At 38.0% G+C, this 22,051-nt stretch overlaps 1 protein-coding gene and 2 long non-coding RNA genes across 6 annotated transcripts in view; 2 read left to right on the top strand and 1 right to left on the bottom strand.

The window, feature by feature from the left end:
- LOC103445040 (putative disease resistance protein At1g50180) overlaps positions 1 to 22,051 on the bottom strand; it is a 116,788-nt gene that overhangs the window by 31,615 nt on the left and 63,122 nt on the right. For 3 of the 4 annotated variants that reach the window (XR_011583013.1, XM_070825217.1, XM_008384005.4), the window contains exon 1: positions 7,280 to 8,492. The exons of the other annotated variant lie outside the window; for it this stretch is intronic. Coding sequence is in view for 2 of the 3 variants with exons in the window: in XM_070825217.1 (XP_070681318.1) it covers positions 7,280 to 8,333 (1,054 nt within the window). In the remaining variant the exon portion in view is untranslated. Of the gene's footprint in view, positions 1 to 7,279; positions 8,493 to 22,051 lie in introns of those variants that run through there. 4 annotated transcript variants of the gene reach the window in all.
- On the top strand, positions 3,113 to 5,001 carry LOC108174419 (uncharacterized). Its single transcript, XR_001791241.3, has 3 exons — positions 3,113 to 3,252; positions 4,091 to 4,150; positions 4,865 to 5,001. It is a non-coding gene; the product is annotated as an uncharacterized lncRNA (long non-coding RNA).
- Positions 19,042 to 20,437, top strand: LOC139197850 (uncharacterized). The gene is made up of 2 exons (XR_011583224.1): positions 19,042 to 19,452; positions 19,540 to 20,437. It is a non-coding gene; the product is annotated as an uncharacterized lncRNA (long non-coding RNA).

A 22,051-nucleotide genomic window follows, 5' to 3' on the forward strand; every position in this document is an offset into this window, starting at 1 on the left:
CAATAATCATAGAATCATATCAATAATCAATAACCAATAACCATATTAGTGCATTACCATATGATTCTATACTAATTAAACAAAATTCGTATTAAATAATTAATTAGGGTTAGGGATTATAAATTTAGGAATTAAAAAATTTACCTTTGAAATTGAAGGCTAGAAGTCGGCTTAGCGGTTGGAGTGGCTAGTGTTAGCAGCAAAAAGCCAACAGAAATCAGCCAATGGGGATTTATTTTCCGTTCCGTTGGGGTTGGGGTTGGGGTTGGGCGTTGGCAGCAGGCTCAGGCTGCTGGGATTTTGGGAGAAGCTTTGCACTCTCTCTCTCTGATTGGGGAAGGGAGAGATTTGGAATTGTAAAGCATGACACGCGGGCTGACTAAGTGAAGGAATGGGGGACATGCCACGCGGTCCCCCCATTACATATATTATTTTTTGGTTTTTTTCAAACATTGAAAGTTTCCCGTGGAGGGGCACTAATTTGAAACAGACATGAGACATGGAGGGGCCTAACTTTGGGACATGCGGGCCACATTTTAAATTTTTTATTAATTTAAAAAGAAAAAAAAGAACCCAGTGCTGCTGCACGCAGCAGCAGACCAGTTCACCGGTGCCAAAACAGAGATGGAGGGGCTGGGTTTTCCGGTGAGGGGAGGGGCGAAACCTCGGCTTCAGCTGTGTTTTCCGGCGAGGGGAGGGGCGGTCGCCACTCCTCGTCCTCACGTGGCTTCGCCACTGGGTATGACTACATTTATATTTTAAGTAACTCTGACACGGTCGTATAGGTTGCAATAGTAGGCAACTCTGGCATTGTCGTACATGTTGCTTATGAGTTGTACATGTGGTATTAGATGCATTTAAAGCTCATAAACCTGCACCCCGGTGTTAGTGCTCCCGCCCGTGGCCAGGGCACAGTTCTTCACGTAATGTTCACCTCCCGCACCATACGATCACCTTGAATTTAAGGTAGGTGCACAAGTATGTCTTACAGACCACTATAGGTGGTTCCGACTCATAGGTGACTCTTTACGTGATCATAGCACTTGAGCGTATTCATTTACACCCAGTCCTGTCGTACAGACCACTACAGTGGTTCCGACTCGTGTGCAGGCGTAGTGTCGTATAGGTCACTAGAGGTGATTCCGGCTAGATTGAGATATGAGCTATAGACTTAGCCGTACAGGCCATAAGAGGTGGATCCGGCTGACATATTATTTGCATATGCGATGAAATATGAATACAGTCGTACGGATCACTAGAGGTGATTCCGACTTATGAGCTAGCATTGATTGATAAGATATGAATATGTCGTACGGATCACTAGAGGTGATTCCGACTTATGAGCTAGCATTGATTGATGAAATATGAATATGTCGTACATATCACTACAGGTGACTCTGACCTATGAGCTAGCATTGATTGATGAGATATGGATATGTCTGTCACGCCCCGGACCCGGGGTCGGTAGTAAAAACTTGAACCCGAATCCAAAACGCGAGTAAAACTAAATAAATAAAAGAAAATTGACACGGGTTGAAAAATGAACTCCTCTTATTAAAATAACTCCAAAACCTTACAGGGTGTACAAAAGTAATAAATTAAAATCCTTAAACTTCTCAACAACCTCAGCTTGTCCAACACCTGTCTTGCCAAATAACACTTGTATTGCCAAATAACTCATCTGTAAAATAATAGGTGAGGGGTGAGCAACAACCACCGTCGCTCAGTGAGTAGAATATGTAATATGTCAGTCAAGCTTGCCATTTTAACCACTATAAAATAGGATAATAATATCAAAGCTTTAGCCACATAATTCCATATCACATCATCCCTTTACGTGTCCATTATATCCTTCATAAATTGTAACTCACCACGTGACCCCTAATGGCCATCTGCCCTAATGTCCCCGTGTGCAGTTTACATTTATCCCTCAGATTAATGCAACACTAAAGTTCTCATGCTCCATGAACATTTCCAAATAATCCACATATCACGATATATAATAACTCCAAAACATTTCAACAAGTCCAACATGCTTGACTTGAAATAGATAGAGATTTATAAATAGATAAAACCCACAATAGTTCGTGGTTTTCATTTATCAGAAAATAAGAATACTTTGAAACACATTACATAAACCACTCACTTTGATAATCCAAGCTTTGGCAAGACAACCCAACTAACATCTCCGCACACCTCAAACTAGCTTTCCCTTTTTCTTTTCTTTCTAAGCTCTCACTCTAACGTATATATAAATATATACGCACACCACATATATATTGCATGCTCTGCATGTTTCCTTCTTTTTATGCTCCAAAAACAATGGAGCAAAGCTCCTATTTATAGTACCGAATGGCTCCAAAACTTTGTGACTCATAAAGGCACGTGTCAATTGGCATGGAATCATAACATGAGGAGATGACACCTAACTAGGTGATTAAGCTAATGATTAAATGGTGGCAATAAGATGTGTCAACTGGATGCAAGACTTGAATTGTGGAGCTACATGTCCAACCCAGCATGGTGCTTACAAGCACCTTAAAAAGGATAGGAGATAAGGCCGCATGGTAACCTTCACACGTCCACCTTATAAACTTATGACTGAGCATAAGCATGGTTCTAGGGATTAACTAAGAAAAATATTCCAAAACTTAGCTTCAAGTCTAATAAAATAAATAATAACTTAAACATAGGGCTTTCACCAATATAAAATATGGGTTCTCACAATTGTAAGATCCCGTATTTAATGTGTATACATATGTACATGTACGTATGTATTTATATGTATGTATATATAATTAGTTTGTTTTGACTGACCCACCTGGCCACTTAGAAGCCAACACAAATATTTTGAATGAGATTGCCATCTCTTCTTGCGGTCTATGACTTAAGACCACGTGTACTCACCTGAATTAGTTGCTATCTTCTTTCTCCTCAGTGCCTACAACTAGCTTAACAGCTGTGGTCAGCCGCCAACTTCAACCAATAAGGGGCTTTGTAGTTTCCGTTTAGTAACCTATAAATAGGAGATCAACTCCATTGTTTTCGAACACAAGCTAGCATGCACTGCATGCTCTGGAGCTCATATAGTGTTTATATGTGTGTGTGTGTATATACACATACATATGCTGTGCGTGTATATATTTATATATATATAGAGAGAGAGAGAGAGAGAAAGAGAAGGGAGTAAGAAACCAGAAGCTGAGGTGCTTCTTAATCGGCGGTGTCAAATCTGTAGCAGGATAAATATGGGTAATGATTCTCAGATTTTCTTTAGTCTTTCCATAGCTCTAGCCTCTATATATTGTAGAACTCAGTCGTGTTTTATCTATGTTGGTTGTATTATATATGTGTGTATATCTGCATAGACGTTTGGCTATCAGACTTTACAATTGGAGATAATCTTACCTACACAAAAGTGATAGGACTGAACCTATACATAATTACCACATGCTAAATATGATCTCTTACCTTTATTAGAGGTTGTTATATAAAAGAGGGCTTAAGCATATTAATTCGAACATATATCTTTCTTATTGGTTTGAGAGAAACTATATATGTATATGCTGGTATTCATGCATATAACTTTGCACAAGTCTGAGTAAACCAAGCTAGCTTTCTCAGCATGGAACTATCTGCATATATTCATAGGTATAGTTTCAACTGTATCAAGTAAAGCATGTGTTTGGAGTTGATCAACATATAATAACTTGTGAATTAGTATTGCGGAATCGATAAACTTAAATACATTAATTAGGATTAGAGTTCATGTCATGCATTTGGTAATTTGCTTATATATGTGGTTTAATATACTTATTCATTAATCATATGAAAGACTTTATTTAATTATTGGCTAAAGTTATGTTCCCAGCTTAAACACCAAAAAGACAGCATGCATATTTATATTTGTATTTCACATGTCCCTTGTTCTGCAAGTTGTACTCATTCAAACGTTCTGTTATGACCATGTTATTATTTTAGATCAACCAAAAGGGCATTTGAAATAGGTGTTGTTAAGTTAGTAATCTCAAGTGCTTTGACTGGGATTAAAGTTCTTGTCATATAGTGATTTTCTTATACTTGTGAATAGGAGCTTATCACAGTTGTGGTTTCTTGTGTTAATATCTCGGAGCAATGCTTTGGAATCCAGGTAGGGGAAATACAGCAGACCTTTACGGAGATTGGCTTTATTAAATTTCGTGAAGCATTATACTATTATTATCGATCTTGTTGGTTGATTAATGTGATATGGGTTGCTAATTGGACAAATACTGCTCTTGCGTGTTTACTTGTTATTGGTTATGGAATTATTGATGAAATGCTATTGGTTGAGAATATACTATGGTATATGTGAATGATAAATGAAAATATTTGTGAATCATTCATAATTGGTCGTGTGGTTGGAGTTTCAGTGGTGAGAAGGAATTGGAAATGAGGGTAGTTGGAAAGGATCTTTTGTGTAGTTGAGCCAAACTCTTAGCAGGTACCAGGTCTCAGGCGAGCCCACAGTGCACAAATTCTTTAAGGGTAATTCGGGACTGGCGACGAAGGGTTTTGGCAAGATGACTAACAAAAGGGGAAATTGGGATGATTGAGTTACAGGGGGTTAATTTGTGTATTAAAACATTCGAACCACCACTGCAGAGGTAAAATGCACGGTATGGGACGTGCAGGTCCGCGTGTTTTATTATATGAATTAACGGGTAGAGATGAAGAGTATTGCACTGCACTCATGCATTGTTATCGATGATGATTTGATACTGATTATAAGATGTCATGATACTTAATTTAATATTGTCAATATACTATGGTAAGGTTATGTCCCTACTGAGCTGTTGAAGCTCACCCCTCTATTGTTATGCAGGTTTACGAACTAAACAATCTAAGAGGTTAGACGGGATGAGATCGGATTAAGTGTGAGGATAGAATTTTGTATTTCTTTATTTTGGCCTTGTAAAGAACTATTGAGTTATTTTAAATAAGAAGAATTTTATTTTCCAACCCGTTTCAGTTTTACTTTAATTATTTAGTTTTTAGTTCGCGTTTCGGATTCGGGTTCAAGTTTTTACTACCGACCCCGGGTCCGGGGCGTGACAATGTCGTACAGGTGACTCCGATTTATATGCTAGCAACGATTGATGAGATATTGATTCAGCCGTACAGGCCATGTTAGGTGACTCCGGCTAACATGTTGATGAGATATATATGTTTATTGAGATCTATGTCATGATATTCATGTGGACTTTGTTATGCCGTGTATGGGATTGAGATAGACATGTATTCTATTTTCTGGGAAATTATACAGGTGTTACGGCGAGGGGCTACTACCTTTGGTAATTGAAATTGGTTTGAAAAGTTTTGTTTCACTCACTCACATTTTTCTATTTTTGTACCCCTCTAGGTTCTAGCAGCAGAGTTCCGTATCGACGAGGATTCGTGGCACTTTTCAGTACAGATGTCTTCTTATGATGGTATAATAATTATCTTACCTTATTGTACTAATGCTCTGTATCATGTGTGAAATTGGTCCAGACCCGCTCATCGCGCACTCGTGTACTTAACCACTTTTAGATTTTAATTTATTCACATTTTATACATTATCACCCTTATGACTTCGTCACCTTCCAAGTGTCGGCCAGCACGGCTCGATTCGGGGTCCTAGTGGACATTCCGGGTCGTGGTGTGTTAGTTGTTGCTGTTGAAAAACAATGTGATATATGTGAAAAATGAAATGACATATTGGTGGTCTACTCATGTTGGGAGTTGAGGATGGAACTATGGTATTGAGAAAGGAACTGAGGGTAGTGGAAATGATTCAATTTTTTTTTTTTGTGTGTATAGTTGTGTTTAACTCTCTCAGGTAGGGATGGACAGCAGTTATGTCAGGTGGGTAACCGCGGTTATTAATCTATAACTGTTTAAGCTCTTACTCGCATAACTGTTTACGCATAGGATGATTGCATAAAAGGTTATACACATACTCATAATCCTTTATAAACAGTTAACCATACCTATATTCGTGTACACATTTAACCATAACAGCATAGCCATTTACCCTTTTTTTAACCTGTCCACATTTTTTTAACAATTTGAAAATTAAAAAAAAATTGTCATAATTTCCTTTTTTTGACAATTAAACATCGTTATGGTATCTTTAACATGCATTTCCATATTTCAATCTTTTAAGTTAGTCATACCATTCCAATGTTTTTTTTTTTTTTTGAGTCGAGCGATAGCATTAGTAAGTTAGATGTTAGATTAGCTACTGACGAAGTTCGAACCCATGCCGTCATGCAAAAGCACAACACATTTTCACCACTGTAGTAAAGGGTCATCAATGAAAGTAATATAATATATTTGCTAAGAATTGAAATAATAAGTGTCTCAGCATTACGTGAGCGTGGAACATAATCAAACCTGATATAAAAAAAAATCTATATGAACTACCATCAATATAGTTAGGCAAAAACACATGATAGGATCATTAATCCAATAGTTAATTGTTTTATACTATTAGGAATAAGTAATTATAATCTTTTACTGCTTTCAACTGATTTTTTTTTCATCCCTTTGCATTGCAATATTTCTTAATTAAGGACAAAAGTAAAATCCACAGCCACAAATACAATGAAACTCCTTTGTCTTTCAATTTGAAGAACCAAAAGCACTAAACTCAGCAACTAAGCAAACAGACAGTGGCAATATAGTTTAGGGTTTTTAGTTTTTATTTTTATTTTTTTTGTAATTTGCTGAAGATGAGAGAGAGAGAGAGAGAGTCAGAGTTGAGAGAGGGCGGAGATGAGAGAAAGATAAGCGGCAAGAGCCTGGCAGAGGTTGGATAAGTTATGTTCGTACTAAGCTGTTGAAGTACGCCCTTCTATTGTTATGCAAGTTTTCAAATTAGACAGTCAAGGGTAGGCGAGATGAGATTGAATTAGATGTGAGGTTAGAAGTTAATTTATTTATTTTCTTTGTAGCCATGTAAAGAGTTCTTGAGTTTCATTTTATAAGAAGAATTAATTGTTTCAGTTTCTTTTTGTTCTATTTAATTTTTATTTTTTTTTACTTTTGGGTCACATTTGGGATTCAGGATTTTCTAGTGACTCGAGTCCTATGTGTGACACAAACGCACCCTAAGTTTAACGATTAGGGACAATGATGTGCGTACTATATCGAAAACATAAGTGAAATGCAGTAATCCCTATTTATTAGGCTTAACAGATAAACAAAAGAAAAACAATTAATGATAATAGAGTGGAATGAGAAGTGAGAAACATACTTGTTTGATCTCTCCCAGAGATTGCTATCTTTTTAAACAGTTCCCAACTTTCCTTATCATCTAGCGCACGAGATTCATGAATGAAACCATTGCCTCCAGCAATTTCAGCAACGTCCTTCTTCCGAGTGGTGAGTAATATACGACTCTTTGTTTCCTCACCTATTGGAAATCCAGGTTTTAAAGAGTTCCACCCATCATGAGTCCAAATGTCATCAAGAACCACCAAACATTTCTTTTCTTTTTGGAGGATACAAAGCTTCTCTGCTATTTGATCCTTCTTCATTTTCGAAATTTCTTCTATTTCCTCTTTTTTTGTACCGCGAGTAAGCTTGATCAAAATATCTTCCAAAACCTCTTTTCCTTGACATTGTTGTGACACACACACCCAAGCAAAATAATCGAAGTGACGCTTAACAACTTCATTGTGATTATAAACTTGTTTTGCAAGAGTGGTCTTTCCTGAACCGCCTATCCCCCAAATAGATACAACTTGAGGATAGTTTTCTTCTTTCACCAACTGCGTGGCTAGTATCTCCACGTCCTTCTCTAACCCGACAACATCACGTTCAATAACATGAGGATAAGTTTGTCTTTGTTCCTTTTGCTTCTCAAAAGAAGAGGCACCTTCATATTGTGTACCCGTTATTTGTTTGATGTTATAACCTTGCAATTTCGACCTCAAATCGGAAAGTTTGGCCGTAATGCTCTTAATTTCTGAACCGATCTTGTGACGATTAATGACTTCGTTAAGGATGCAAGCAAACCTTTTCAGAACAAGCTTCACACTTCCTCCCCTTTTGAGAGTCACTTTCAAGGCAAAAGATTCAATGACATCCTCCAAATCATAACCAGCATCCCTTGTAGTTCGAACCCAAATGCGTACTACTTCACTGTCTCCTTGTTTTGCATCTGCATCTTTCAGGAAGCCCTGCATCAAAAGTAGCTCAGTTTGTGCATGCTCAATTTGATCGCGGACTCCACTAAAAAACTTCACTTCCTCAACGAGAGTGCCTGTGAGCCCTTCAATTACCATTGAAACTACGGCCTCAGCCATATTTCTAATTTCGGCCAAAAGAAAAAAGCTAAACCAGCTTTCTTTCCGATTTCTGCTTCTCTGATTGATTCAAGTGGTTGGCCAAAAGAAAAAAGCTAAACCAGCTTTCTTTCCGATTTCTGCTTCTCTGATTGATTCAAGTGGTTAACCGGAGAAGTCTCTTCTGTTTTTCTCAGCTACACATGCTCTTTATTCAATTGGATCTGTACAACTACCGGTCAACTATTCATCATTTTCTACATTCCATCACTAACGGTTAATTGGATCTGTACAACTACCGGTCAACTATTCATCATTTTCTACATTCCTATCTAATATCTCTAGTTTTGAAATAACTAAATAAATAAATAAGAAAAGAAGTTATTGCTTTTTTCTTTCTTTTTTGTTCATTTATAAAGCTTTTGTCTTTTTTTGTCCATTTATAAACCAAAAGCTTACCAACCGGCAAAGCCTGAAATTCTTCAACTCCTTACTACCCATTTTATTTTATTTTTGCTAATTAACCACTCAGTCTCTATTTTTAGTGTGAATGATACATCTTTATTAATTTTCATAAGTAATACAATCAATACGCTACTTTAAATGTATATACTTCCTTCAATTTCGGAAGGAAATTATGTAAAATAATACATGCCTCGCAAATGAGCCTTTTTCAATGACATTTTTCATTTCAAGGGCTGTTCTTTGTTTCAAGTCTCCAAGTTTTTTTCATTTTGGTTGGCTTTTATGTATGAGTAACGCTAAGTAGAGCAATTTTTTAAGTGAATTTCCAATAAAAACTAACAAAATGGTGGTACATTCGCATTAAAAGTAAAATCTTGGTTAGTTGTCAAAAGAATTTCTTTAAGGGATATTTGCAAAAATCCTAATTGTCCAAGTGGTGTTTCGAATTTTATTAAAACAAAGACGAAGAACAAAAAGTTAAAGATATTTTGTAAAGATCGATTATGACATCCATGCTTTTAGCAAAGATCAAAGTTGGAATGGCCCATTCTTTCATTCTTTCTATATTTCCCTTTTTCGTTTGGCATGGAAGTCACAATATTGAAGACACTTTACATCAAAATATAAAGGAAAATAAAACAAGTAGTGAATTAACATAGTTTTCTTTTTTCAAACAATTGCGTTTTGTATTTAAACTCTTTCACCTTTTTTTTTTACTAAAGATTAGAGCAGAATTTTGTTTGTAATAAAAAAAACACATAATAAAAATTATACAAGAATCTCTTTGAATAAACTTTTCAACATCTTAACCAACATCCTTTGAGAAGTAAAGAAAGATGATCGATCACTAACAAAATTTTACAAATTAACCATCCCTTCCGTTTCAATAGGATGGCTCTTTGCCTTGTAATATCAACCAAACAAAAAACAATAATTCTTTTGGTGGGTTTTTCTTGGTTTGTTCTCCATAATTTTATATTTTCCAATTGGCCATAATTTCCTATTTGCTTCATTTTCCTTCAACCCCCTCATCCACCACCTCACCTTTACAAATCACAATACCCAGTCAACTTGATCATCTCCACTGTGATCTTGCCACGTGGAATGACCTGAAAGCTAGATAACAATCTCCACCAATATTCCCCCAGTCTCAAATCAATCTGGCTACCGCAACGGACCATGTCCGTACAGTTTTGTTAGGGAACCCACACCCACCAAAACCATAGAAGCCGAGGGATCCACCTGACTCAGGACCAAGGAAGAAAATATCGGTAATATCGAAAATATCGGTAATATCGAAAATATCAGTAGTCCGAAAACACGGAAATATCGATGGAAATATCGGGATAATATCGATATCGATAAAAATTACATGGAAACCACGGAAATTATAAGAAAAACTTGGAAATTTTTATTGAAACTTTGCAGGATGTTTATTTAGTCAATTATCTATTAGTTTATCACAAAAAATTGGAAGGAAATGCATTGCATGATGAATTTAATTGATTTAAGTTGATAATATAGCGAGCTGGCAAACATTGTGAATGTAGAAAATATGTAGTAATTAATGAAAAAAATTTAAACACACCAAAATCATTTATATATAATGAAATTAACAAATGTGGAACAAACAATTTGAAAAGTAAGAGAAAAACTGACAATAATATATACATGTGCAATATGGAAACTTTCACACGGCATTTCTAGCCACATGTCAGATCTCACAATTTCCTCATATTTAATTATCTTTTAGAAACGTAGAGGGATTCGTGCAGGGCTCTCTCGATCCTTCTCCCACAGTCTCCTTGTTTCTTCTTCTGCCCCCCATCTCTTCTCTGCAACACACGCAGACCGCACACACCACACACGCACACACCACACACCACACACCACACACGCAGTCTCTCCTTCTCTCCCTCAATCTCTCCGTCGTCCGTCCATCCTTCTCCCTCAGCCTCGATCTCGATCCTTCTCTCCCTCAGTCTCTCCGTCGTCTGTCCATCCTTCTCTCTCAGCATCGATCTCGATCCTTCTCTCCCTCAGTCTCTCCATCCGTCCATCCTTCTCCCTCAGCCTCGATCTCGATCCCACGGATCGCCGACGCTGAGCATCGACGAGTCGCTTCCGGCCAGAAAATTCCTCCAGTCGTGGAAAGACACGGTGTATTCTCAGAAACCCACCTCCATCCTCATCATCTCCGGCCACTGGGACACCGCTGTCCCCTCCGTCAGCTCCATTTCTAGCCGCTACAGCACCATCTACGACTTCTATGGCTTCCCCAGATCCATGTACCAGATCAAGTACCCCGCCCCTGGCTCCCCCCACCTCTCCAACCGCGTCAAGCAGCTGCTGACCTCGTCGGGCTTTGGCCGCGTCGACGTGGACACCCAGCGGGGGCTCGACCACGGCTCCTGGGTCCCTCAGTCTCTCCGTCCATCCTTCTCCCTCAGTCTCTCCATCCTTCTTCTTCTCCCTCAGTCTCTCGATCCTTCTCCAGTTCTCCCCCCCCCCCCAATCAAATCCGAGCGGGTTTTGGGATCTGGAGAAAGGGATTGCTCATTTTCAGGGTCTGAGCGTGGATTGCAGAGAGAGGATTGCTCATTTTCAGGGTCTGAGCGTGGATTGCTCATTTTTGGCTGCCGTTGCGACGACGACGGAGGATCCTCGGCGATATTATGGTTAATATCGCGATAATATCGTTAATATCGCGATATTATCGATATTAGCGATATTATCGCGATATTATTACGATAATTAACTGTAAACGTTGAAAATATCGCTATGTGAAAATAACGATATTATCGACGATATTTCGCCGATAATATCGATATTTAATTCCTTTCTCAGGACCATGCTGGCTCTACGTCAAGATCCTTTTCTCCCGGGCCCATGACCACTGGCCGTGCCCCACGGGCAAGGACCATGCTACCCTTCCTTTTTCATCCTGTTACACGGCTACATGGCACGTGGCTGCGAAAAGAGACATGATTTTGCTTACACCATGTTCTTGGGCAAGCCACGATTGTCAAACTGGGGAATCAACGGTGGAGATTGAAGGGGTTCCAATAATTTGGTGATTCCATAATTTTCATGTGGTTTCTTTCCGCATGGACCCTATCATGTGGCCTACTAAATGAGTTGTCGAACTGAATTTTCGTCATTGGTTTCTTCTATAATAGATGAAGAAATGCTATTTGTGTCAAATAATTAAGCAAATGTGATTTGCGAAACAAATTTTTTTTTCTTATCATATATTTGTGTTATATTTCTAATAAAAGTAAGACTCATCAATATATGTAGATTTCATCTTTATTACAATAATAGTATAAATAATGGTACAAATAAATAAGGGAATTATTATTAGTACTTCAAAAATCTCATTTTACAATCCTCACAAATCTTTTTTTTTTAATTATAGAAAATTTGGAGTTTCAAATGAGATTTTTGAAATGCTAATAACAATTCCCATAAATAATAAGGATAATATTAGTCTTTTGCAAAATGTGCCAATTGCTAGATCATTTCTTTTATAGCAGGCTAATATTGTTTTATTCTTTATAATGTGTGGGTTGCTGTCTGACGTTATTTTGGTAGCTATTTGATGGAGCGAGTCGATTTTATTAGAGTTCGGGCGAATTAATTTTCACTATTTACGTGGCCTTCTTAAAGTTACCACTCAGTTTCAATTAGTTGTGATTTCGTAGCTAATATTGTTTTCTGATTCTTGGTCTTTGCACCTTTCTGAATCTTGGTCTTTGTTTCTCAAGTAAACTGTCGATATGTCTCCTGAACTACCACCTAACTTTCGATTTTTCCCCTGAACTTTTTAATTGGAAAATTAAGGATTTAAACTAATTTTTTTTTGCCGATTTACACCCTTCTGTTAATTTTTCATTTATTTCATCCAATTTTTTGTTAAATGAAAGCATGTGCATAACAAGTGTAGGTAGTTTGGTCGCTTCATTCTTTAAAATAATTGAAAACCTTAGATTTCTAAAATATAAACCTATGCAAATATGTGTGATTCTATAGCTTTTGTGTCTAAAGGTCTAGTGAAGTGACGCTTTTATCCACAAAGGAGAGTTACATGGTGTGCACATGATAATAGTTAACGTTAATTTGGATGAAATATATGAAAAACTAATGGTAGGGGAAAATCGGCCAAAAAAATTAGTTTAAGTCCTTAATTTTCCAATTAAAAAGTTCAGGTGGGAAATCAAAAGTTGAGTGATAGTTCAGATGCCAAATTGGCAGTTTAGCCTTGTTTATTCAATTGGATTTGTACAACTAGCGTTCGACTACTCGTATTCCTAGTTGTGTTACCTTTATCCATCAACTAAATTATTGATTCATTTTTAAATATGTTCTTAAAATCAAGTGTCTGAGTCTTAGTTTTTGTTTCTTAATAAAAAAATCTTTGTTTTTTAACAAAAAATAAAGTATTTGTTGCAGCAACTTGAGCAAATTGTTAGTTGTGTTACTTATAATCTTTGTTTATAAACCAAAAAAGAAAGTATTTGCTGCAGCAACTTGAGCAAGTTCACTACAAAAAAAAAAAAAATTCTCCAGGCAAAATACATTTTTATTGCCTACAACTTTGCTCAACAACATTCCGCCAGGCATAGATCGTCGTGTAAAACTCGTCGCTCAAATTTTTGCCTAACGGATAATAAACATTTGTTGGACGAATAGAATTAGCCTGACAAAAATAACTTGAGCAAGTTATTAGGAGTGTTACTTAGATCCCTTAGCTAAATTATTGATTCATTTTTAAATATGTTATTAACATTGCAAGTTACTAAGTTTTGGAGAAAATTTTCAATGTGCCAGAAACACGAGCCGGTACACCAAGTGTCATGGTACAAGTGGTTGAAATTTTTTTTTCTTCAGTTTTCAACCGCTTGTATTATGACATTTAATGTACCGAATCGTGTTCTTCACTTTGAAAAATTTCTCAGAGTCTTGGTCTTTGTTTATTAACCCAAAAAGTCTCCATTTTTGAACCATTCAAAGGCAGGTTCAAAAGACCGGGGCAGGAGAACCATTCAAAGACGTTACTTTGGGTGGTGTGGGTGTGGTTGGTATTTGTTTATTAACCCAAAAAGTCTCTGTTTTTGAACCATTCAAAGTATACATGTTCAACAAAACGCACCTAGTACAATTTCCAAATTCCAGAAGCTCTTTGGAAGTGACCATATTCCATGTTCAATGAAACGAAATCTCCTCCCGTATCTTCCTAAAGAGTTAAGCAAATCGTTAATGTTGAAATAACGTGTATAGACAATAGGAAGTGATCCTAAAAAGACTTGCACGAAAGCAACCCTAATTCAAAGGCAGGGGGGTTAGTCAGTTTTTCCGTGACTCCTTTGTCTTGGAGGAAGGGAATATAAGACAATTCTCCCGTCATTGGGTCGAGATGCGATATTTCAATGACTTGCAGGAAGAACTCATGAACAAAATAAAGAATCAGTGAAGCGAAACTTCCGAGTGACGAAGTAGCTCAGCTCCCAAAACACAGAAAGAAAACTTAACCTGAACTATATAGGGAGATTTATCTCTCAACTGACTGCCACATGTGAACCACTATTCAAGTAGTGTAGCCGTAAGGCGTTATCAAGTAGTCCCTCCTTGCATTCCGCCCTTATGAAAAAGGAATTGGTAGAATTACAGCATCCTACCCTTTTATCAATTCCTAAAACTTCCATTATATTAAATTGCCAAAATCGTCTTCTATCATAAAAGCAATTTTAGATAAGAAAGTTACTAAGTTCTTTCCGAAGCCATCTGTATGATTTTTTTCGTCTCAATTAATACAGCAGTACGATACGCAATCCCTTGAAAATGATATAAGTAATTTTTCTGTTAATGGTAATGAGTTTACAAAGGGAACACCGAAAATGCACGTACATATGGTCAAATTAAACATTTGGACAAACTAACTACACTCCTTTACAGTGCCATTGGAGCCTATGATAAATAATATATGAAAGTGTAGTTCATCCTCAGTCCGCAGAGTTGCCGGCATTTCAACAAACTAAACCGCCAGCGATTAAGCATTGATGAAGCTAAGAGTTTGAGATAGCGATTCGGTCTGCAGACCTCAGAGCAGGCTTTTTCTGTTTCAAACTTTTGTTATAGAATGTGCAAAACAATAACTAAAGATTAGGCAAGTAGTAATATCCAGGGTTAAGTATATTTAACACCATGAAAATATATCATTCAATTAAAGTAGAGAGATCGGTTGGCCAATTCCAGAATAAATTATCAGTACTTGATATTACAAGAAGCTAACTTGTTGCATCACTTTGATTTGTACATTTGAGACATTATTTAAGAAAAAAAAATCATTCAATTTGTGGAACAAATTATATGATTACGGTTTATTCTTTTATAAATGAAAGGAAAAAGAAAGCATGCACTCGAACTTCATGGTAAAACGGGAAAATTTTGAGAATTGAGAGTTATGGTAACAAAAATTCGCCGTCTTCAATCTTGATGAATTTGTACGGACAAAACAAATAAACACATTTGATCAAGGTCAAAGCCACATGCGCCGACGTGGGGGGAGGGGTTTGGTCAATTGACGTCTGAAAAGTCAGTATCTCTAAAAATAGTGCTTAGGGCTTGTATGCTTAGCAAAAAACTTGCCAAAACTAGTGTAGATGGAGTTTTTTTCCCCCCCTTCTCTTGAGCTACCTTGTCACGCCCCGATCTCAACATATGTCCAAGATCGACACATGATGACACCAATACCCGTATATCTAACATACCTTACCTCCAGGATAAGTACAAAGCACAACTCGAGAATCGAATCGCATAGTAGTTTTTCGTATACTTTATGGCTGCATCTAACCTCCTCGTTAGACTGCCTACGTACTCTCATTAGGGATCAAACTATTCGTAGTTCGTCATTTCACTACACTCGAATATTCATCAATTAAATCACTATGTCTCAACAATATATCACAATGCATAACATGCAATATTACAAGGGACAAACGACGGAGCACAATCATATTCACTAGTCATAAAGTTCAACGAGTCTAATCATAATTACCATAACCATAACCAACATCATTCCATAATCACATCCATCAATAATGCCAACCATCACATCATCAATAACACATACAACACGTCGAAATGCGGGCTAGAGCGCCACAGTTCGGCCGAAGACTACATCTCTGAAAAAAGGGAATTTTGGACCACCTAACAGAACCAATGCACCACAGGGGATTCCGGATCATCACTCAACGGAATCCAATCAGGATACGAAAGACGGAGAGAAGCAGTCACTTAATCCGACTCAAGTTCAACCGACAGCCTGCAAAAGCCCGTTCCCTTGCCTGATACATGCCGCATGCACCGCAGCCGTGACATGGACGAGTCAAGCATAGGGAAAAGCAACTCAAACCTATAGATCACGGCTTGGGGCAGTCGAAAATTCCATTGCCCCAACAGAGGCAAATTCAAGAAGAAGTTGATAGGCTCATAACTGAACGACTACGCAATTTCCAATTAAACGAGTCTGCTGACGATGCGCTTCGGCGAGACATGACCAATATAAGCATGTCACCATTCACGAATGAGATCGAGTTGATAGATCCACCTCGCGGGTTCACTATGCCTCACTTCATTCCGTACAAGGGAGACGAAGATCCGGATCGACATCTCAAGTATTACCGCAATACCATGATCCTCTACAGGAACAACGATGCACTTATGTGCAAAATTTTTGCCACAACTCTATAAGGCGAGGCGCAAGACTGGTTTCACACTCTACCGCCGCAGTCGATCCGGAGTTTTAACGAACTTTCCTTTGTTTTCACTAAGGAGTATTCGTCTAACCGCTCAATCAAAAGGACATCCGACCATCTCTTTAGAATCGTAAAAGACCCTCGGAAGACAATTCACGACTATGTCAAGAGGTTCAAAGTGGAGAAGGCCAAGATTGTTGGCTGCAACGAAGACATAGCAACGACAGCATTCAGAAATGGGCTTCCCACCGAACATTCTTTATTCGGAAAATTGATCATGGGAGAAGAATTAACCCTAGCAGCTTCGTATGCTTTGGCAGAAAAGCATGCATTATGGGACGAGGCTAAGCAGTCTAACAAAAACGAGTCGGAAAAGAAACACATGGAACGTTCCCCGACCAGAGAAGACTCAGCGTTTGAAACATTCACCAAGTTCACAGTTCTAATCCGCCAAATTCTCCGCAAGCTCAAGAATGAACCTTGGTTTGAACTACTGCCACCCATGAAAGGCGATCTTACCAGGCTGGATCATACAAAATATTGCGCATTCCATCAAGGACTAGGCCACACTACATCGGCTGCTTGAAGTGGAAGCAGTACCTTGAGAAGCTGACAAATAAGGGCCGATGCGATGAGTATCTTGACAGGTCAACAAAACGGCCTACACAAGCAGGGGAAGTTCCCATCACCCCCTGAACCACTTTTGGATTTTTTCCAAATAAGTTCGAAGACTCAAGCAGCTCGACGAACAAGGCTTCACAAGCCGAAGAATATCCAGTTTGTTATGCAGTTTCTACTTTCCAGCACAGTTGATTTATTTCTTTATTCTCAATGAAGATTCAAGAAGTTATTCATAAGTCTGGCTCAACTGCTGTCCACAACAACTACTCCAAACCCTTTCTGGGTCTGTTCTCCAGTACGAGAGGTTAAACTAATTGCTCTCCAGTGCGAGAGGGTAAACTAATTCCCCGACACCGTAAAGGGTCTGCTCTCCAGTGCGAGAGATTAAACTAATTGCTCTCCAATGCGAGAGGGTAAACAAATTCCCTGACACCCATATGGGCAAGCTCTCCAGTGTGAGAGGTTAAACTAATTGCTCTCCAATGCGAGAGGGTAGACCAATTCCCCGACACCCATATGGGTAAGCTCTCCAGTGCGAGAGGGTAAACTAATTTTCCGACACCCATATGGGTAAGCTCTCCAATGCGAGAAGGCCACATGGTTCAAAAGATCGAATACTTAAATATCAATTAAGTAACAAATGGTTAGGGAGCAGCAACCACTTTTACACTTAACAGTTCGCTCATCCGACACTTCATCTTCAGCAACTCCGATCTTGGCAGCTTCATCCTTGACTGCTCTATCTACGACAGCTGAGAAATCGAACTTAAGCAGTTTCCTTATTTTTTGCGAGCAGCCCAAACGTGGCAGCCCAAACTATTGTCCATGCCACGCCACTTCCTCGGCCCATGCCGAGCCAATCCTTGGCTTCAATCAAGCCGAGCAACACAAACAATGGCCCATGCCACACCATTTCTTTGGCCCATGCCAAGCCGACTCCTGGCCCTTGCCAGCCAACGTGCCGCACCACCCGAACGGCTGCCCCGTGGCAGCACCTCCCAAGAAGAAGATAAGGAGAATTAAGTTTTCCTTACATCAGTGCGGCACAGAGAAGACAAAGAAAGCAACGAAAGACGGTCCTTTGCACGGACAAGATGTAGAAGATTGCTAGAGGAGGAGGAACAAATATCCTCTAAGCTTTCTCTCTCTTGTATGGTAGAATAAATCACTCTCAAAAGTTAATTTAACAACCCATTTAAGGTGGACTTAAATAGACTTTGAGAGAAATTTATTTCCCTTTCCTAGAAGGATCTAATTTCACATTAAAGAGGGAATCTACATCAAAATAGGAAGCAGTCCTAAGTTTCCTAGAGCAAGAAGATCTCTACACCTGCTGCCCTTTCCTACGAGCAGCCCAACAGGTGTGGGGGCATTTGTGGAGCCAAAAATAATCACAATGCGACATGTGGATTTTTAGTAAAAGAGGACCAAACTACCCTTGAGGCACATCGGGATTCCTACACGCAAGCAGCTCAAAATTGCTCCAAAGAGGTAACAATTCAATATTCATCTCATCAAATTCCTTTTTTTGCAAAGTAACCTCCAAAATAATATTAATTGGTAAATTAATAGATTAATTACCCAATTAATCCATTAATTACCTATTAAATTATACAATTTAACCTAAAAATTGTTAAAGGGCCTGCCACTTCCTTTTCATCCTCACCTTTCTCACTTTTCTCCATTTTATTACCCCATTTATACAAATAAATAATTTTGTAACCTCCCATTTACTTCTTTCAAACTTAATTAGCCAATAAATTGGCTAATTAAGCCAAAACCAAAACCACAAAATCCCTTGAAAAACTGGCCACTCCTAGCCCTATAAATAGGCTCCTATTTTCACCAAACACTCATGCCAACACTTTGGCAAAAATCACAAAAAACTCTCCAAATACTTTTCTCTCTAAATTCTAACTTTGGCATCGGAGGTTCTTCGGCCAAAGCCCCCCCCCCATTCATCGTGGGTGCGTGAGGCTCTTGGCCTTGACCTAAGGTGTTAATTGTTTTATATGTGCAATTTTGTCCAAGAAGAAGAAGGCGGAAATTTGCATCCACACCGATTTTTCGGTAGAATTTTATGTTTAGTTTTGAAATTTTTTGTTTTTTCCGTAGGGAAAACAAAAGAGACCATCTCGCAGGGCCAAACAGATGATGAATGATCAGTTGAGGCTCATCAACTATGATTGCATGCGTAAAACGGAATATGAGAGGCCGGCGAACTCCATTCTTGTGCACGACATAAGGTCGCTAAGGTGTTAGAGGAAACAAAGAAGTCTTTGTTGAATGAGTTATGAGTAAGTTTCAATTAGTAATTTAATAATTAGTTTTTATATAATAGTTATTATAATTATTAATATTTTAATATTTATGTGTCATAATAGGCTAACTTTATTTTGCTGCCATCTTCAAGATGCGTTACCGGAAGGCAATAATCCTCGAATATATTACGTGCTTGCTGACAAAATGGACAAATAAAGGATACAAAATCCGAATAGATGTGCTACTGAATATTTGAACGAGATAGATCAGTTTAGTGGATACGCAATTAGACACAACCAGGGTTCAATTCAAATCAAGTATCCATGTCGGAAGTGTAACAACTCAATAAGGGAGACATTCCATAATGTTTGATTTCAATAGGCCGAAAGTATAAACATCTCCAACACTCTGGTTTGAGGCAATTCTCCTATAGGTTGGTGAAGCGACAAAAGGTAAAAGTATATTATTTGATGATTGTTCGATACTTACATTGTTTATAAGCTAAAGGCTAACTGCAGAGTCCAAGATTCGTCCCGTATTTCTCATGTCAGATGCTTAAAGAAACAATTGGGTACAAATGTAAGTCATGTGTCATTATTGCCGGTAGTGATAGATGAAGGGTTGCTATCTCAGGAGTCAGAAGCAGTTTTGAAAAGGAGAATGTATAAGAAGGGAAATGCAGCAGAAGTCCAGTTACTAGTCTAGTGGAGGCATGTCAATGAAGAATAAGCAACTTGGGAAGATTGTGATGATTTCACTTCAAAATTTTCAGATTTTAAGCTTTGAATTGTAACCTTGAAGACAACGTTACTCTTGAATGGATGGGTAATGTTAGGATCGTGATTGTCTTAATCACAATTAGAGGGATATTGAGTGTTTTAATTAGTAACTGAGTTGTTTTAATGAGTGGGCAACTGACATGTAGTGTTGGGGAGGTAGTGTAAGTGAAGAATTGCGTGAGAAGCTTTGCAACGGTCATTTGGTTAAAAAAATAATATTACAAAAATATTCCTGAGCTCAGCTCTCTATCTTCTTCTTCCTCACTTCCAGTGGCGAAGCTACGTGAGGACGAGGAGTGGCAGCCGCCCCTCCCCTCGCCGGAAATCAAGCCCAGGAGCGGTGGTTCCGCCCCTCCGGTCACGTCGAAAGCGATAAATTTCCGTCTGGTTTTCGACCTTTTGGATGTCCCTGCTCTATCCCAGCATAGGCTGATTGCGTGCTCTCTTATTTTCGAAAAACCTAAGCCAAAGAAAGGAGAAACGAAGATCTGCATTTTGCAGCTTCTGGAGACTGGAAATTTAGTTCTGGAACACTGGTTCGAACGAAGAAGAAGGGAAAGGAAGAAGAGAGAGACTTTCTCTCTCCCATCTCACCCCACCCCACGTGACCTTTCTTAATTACAATTTGTTTTTTTTTTTTTAAATATTGGCCAATCAATTGGCACCACCAACCTGCTTTGATTTATTTTTTAATTATTGTTAAATTAATTTGACCACTCTTTCAATATTTTTTAAGCCATTTGTTTGACACTATTATTCATCTTAAAATTCATTATAAATTTATACGAGCTTCAAAAAATAATTTGTAAAATATTACGAACTCGTCATTATTTTTTTTCTTTCTCTTACCATCAAATTCAACAAAGTAATAAAGAAAATTTGTCAATATTTTTATATATTATATGTTTTATAATAAATATTTTTTGGATATTATAAGCTATATAATAAATAGACAATTATTTATACGGTATATAATAAATTTATTCAAATTTGCCTAGGCCCTCGCCTTAGTGTAAAGTCATGTCCATTGCCCGATTAGAGCTTAGCATCTTTTAAAACTTTGCTAATTATACAGTTAAGTAATAGGACGATACAAAGAGAAACGGTGCTAAATCATCCTTCAAATAATATTGTTGTTCAAACCCTCCTTCGACTATTTTGAGTAGTCCAAATCTTCTTTTGAATATTTCGGTTAGTGCAAATTCTTCTACGGGTAGTTCAAATAATCTTCTTGCAAATCCTAGACTTAAACCTCGAATAAATGTTCACATTTTTCGGGACCCTAAATTTTTTAAATTTCGCCCCTCCTCTCAAGAATTCCTGGCTTCGCCACTGCTCACTTCATCACTATTCCATTGCTTCCAGTGCTACTTGCAGGTTGAGTGGAGTTGAGAAATTGGTCCTAATAGAACCTCGCCCTAAAACCCCTAGCTTTTTCTCTCCTCGTTGACGAATTCAGGTCCAGAAGTTCTATGGTGGCAATGAACAATGGGATTAGAATGGATATGGGTTTCCCTGTTCTCAATTCAGGTAGACGAATAGTATGACGTTGGAGCAACCGGTTGTAATTTATTTGGCAGGAAAATATCAAGACAAAATACCCGCAACTTTTGTATGAGGCAGAGCTTTATAAAATTCTACAAGGAGGAAGTAAGGATTCAATAGTAGCTAGTGTTGTTCCTCACCTACGTGCTCTCAAAAGCTATCTTATCACCTCTTCTTCTTTTTTCCTAATCACTTGAGTTTATGAAATGAAATTCTGGGTGGAGTTTTAATTATTTTATTTTTAATAATACACTAGCTGAAAATATTCATTAACGTGTATGTAAATAGGAAATTCGATTTACGTCAATGA

Source organism: Malus domestica, chromosome 07 (assembly GCF_042453785.1).
Source record: "Malus domestica chromosome 07, GDT2T_hap1".
Taxonomy (NCBI): Eukaryota; Viridiplantae; Streptophyta; class Magnoliopsida; order Rosales; family Rosaceae; genus Malus; species Malus domestica.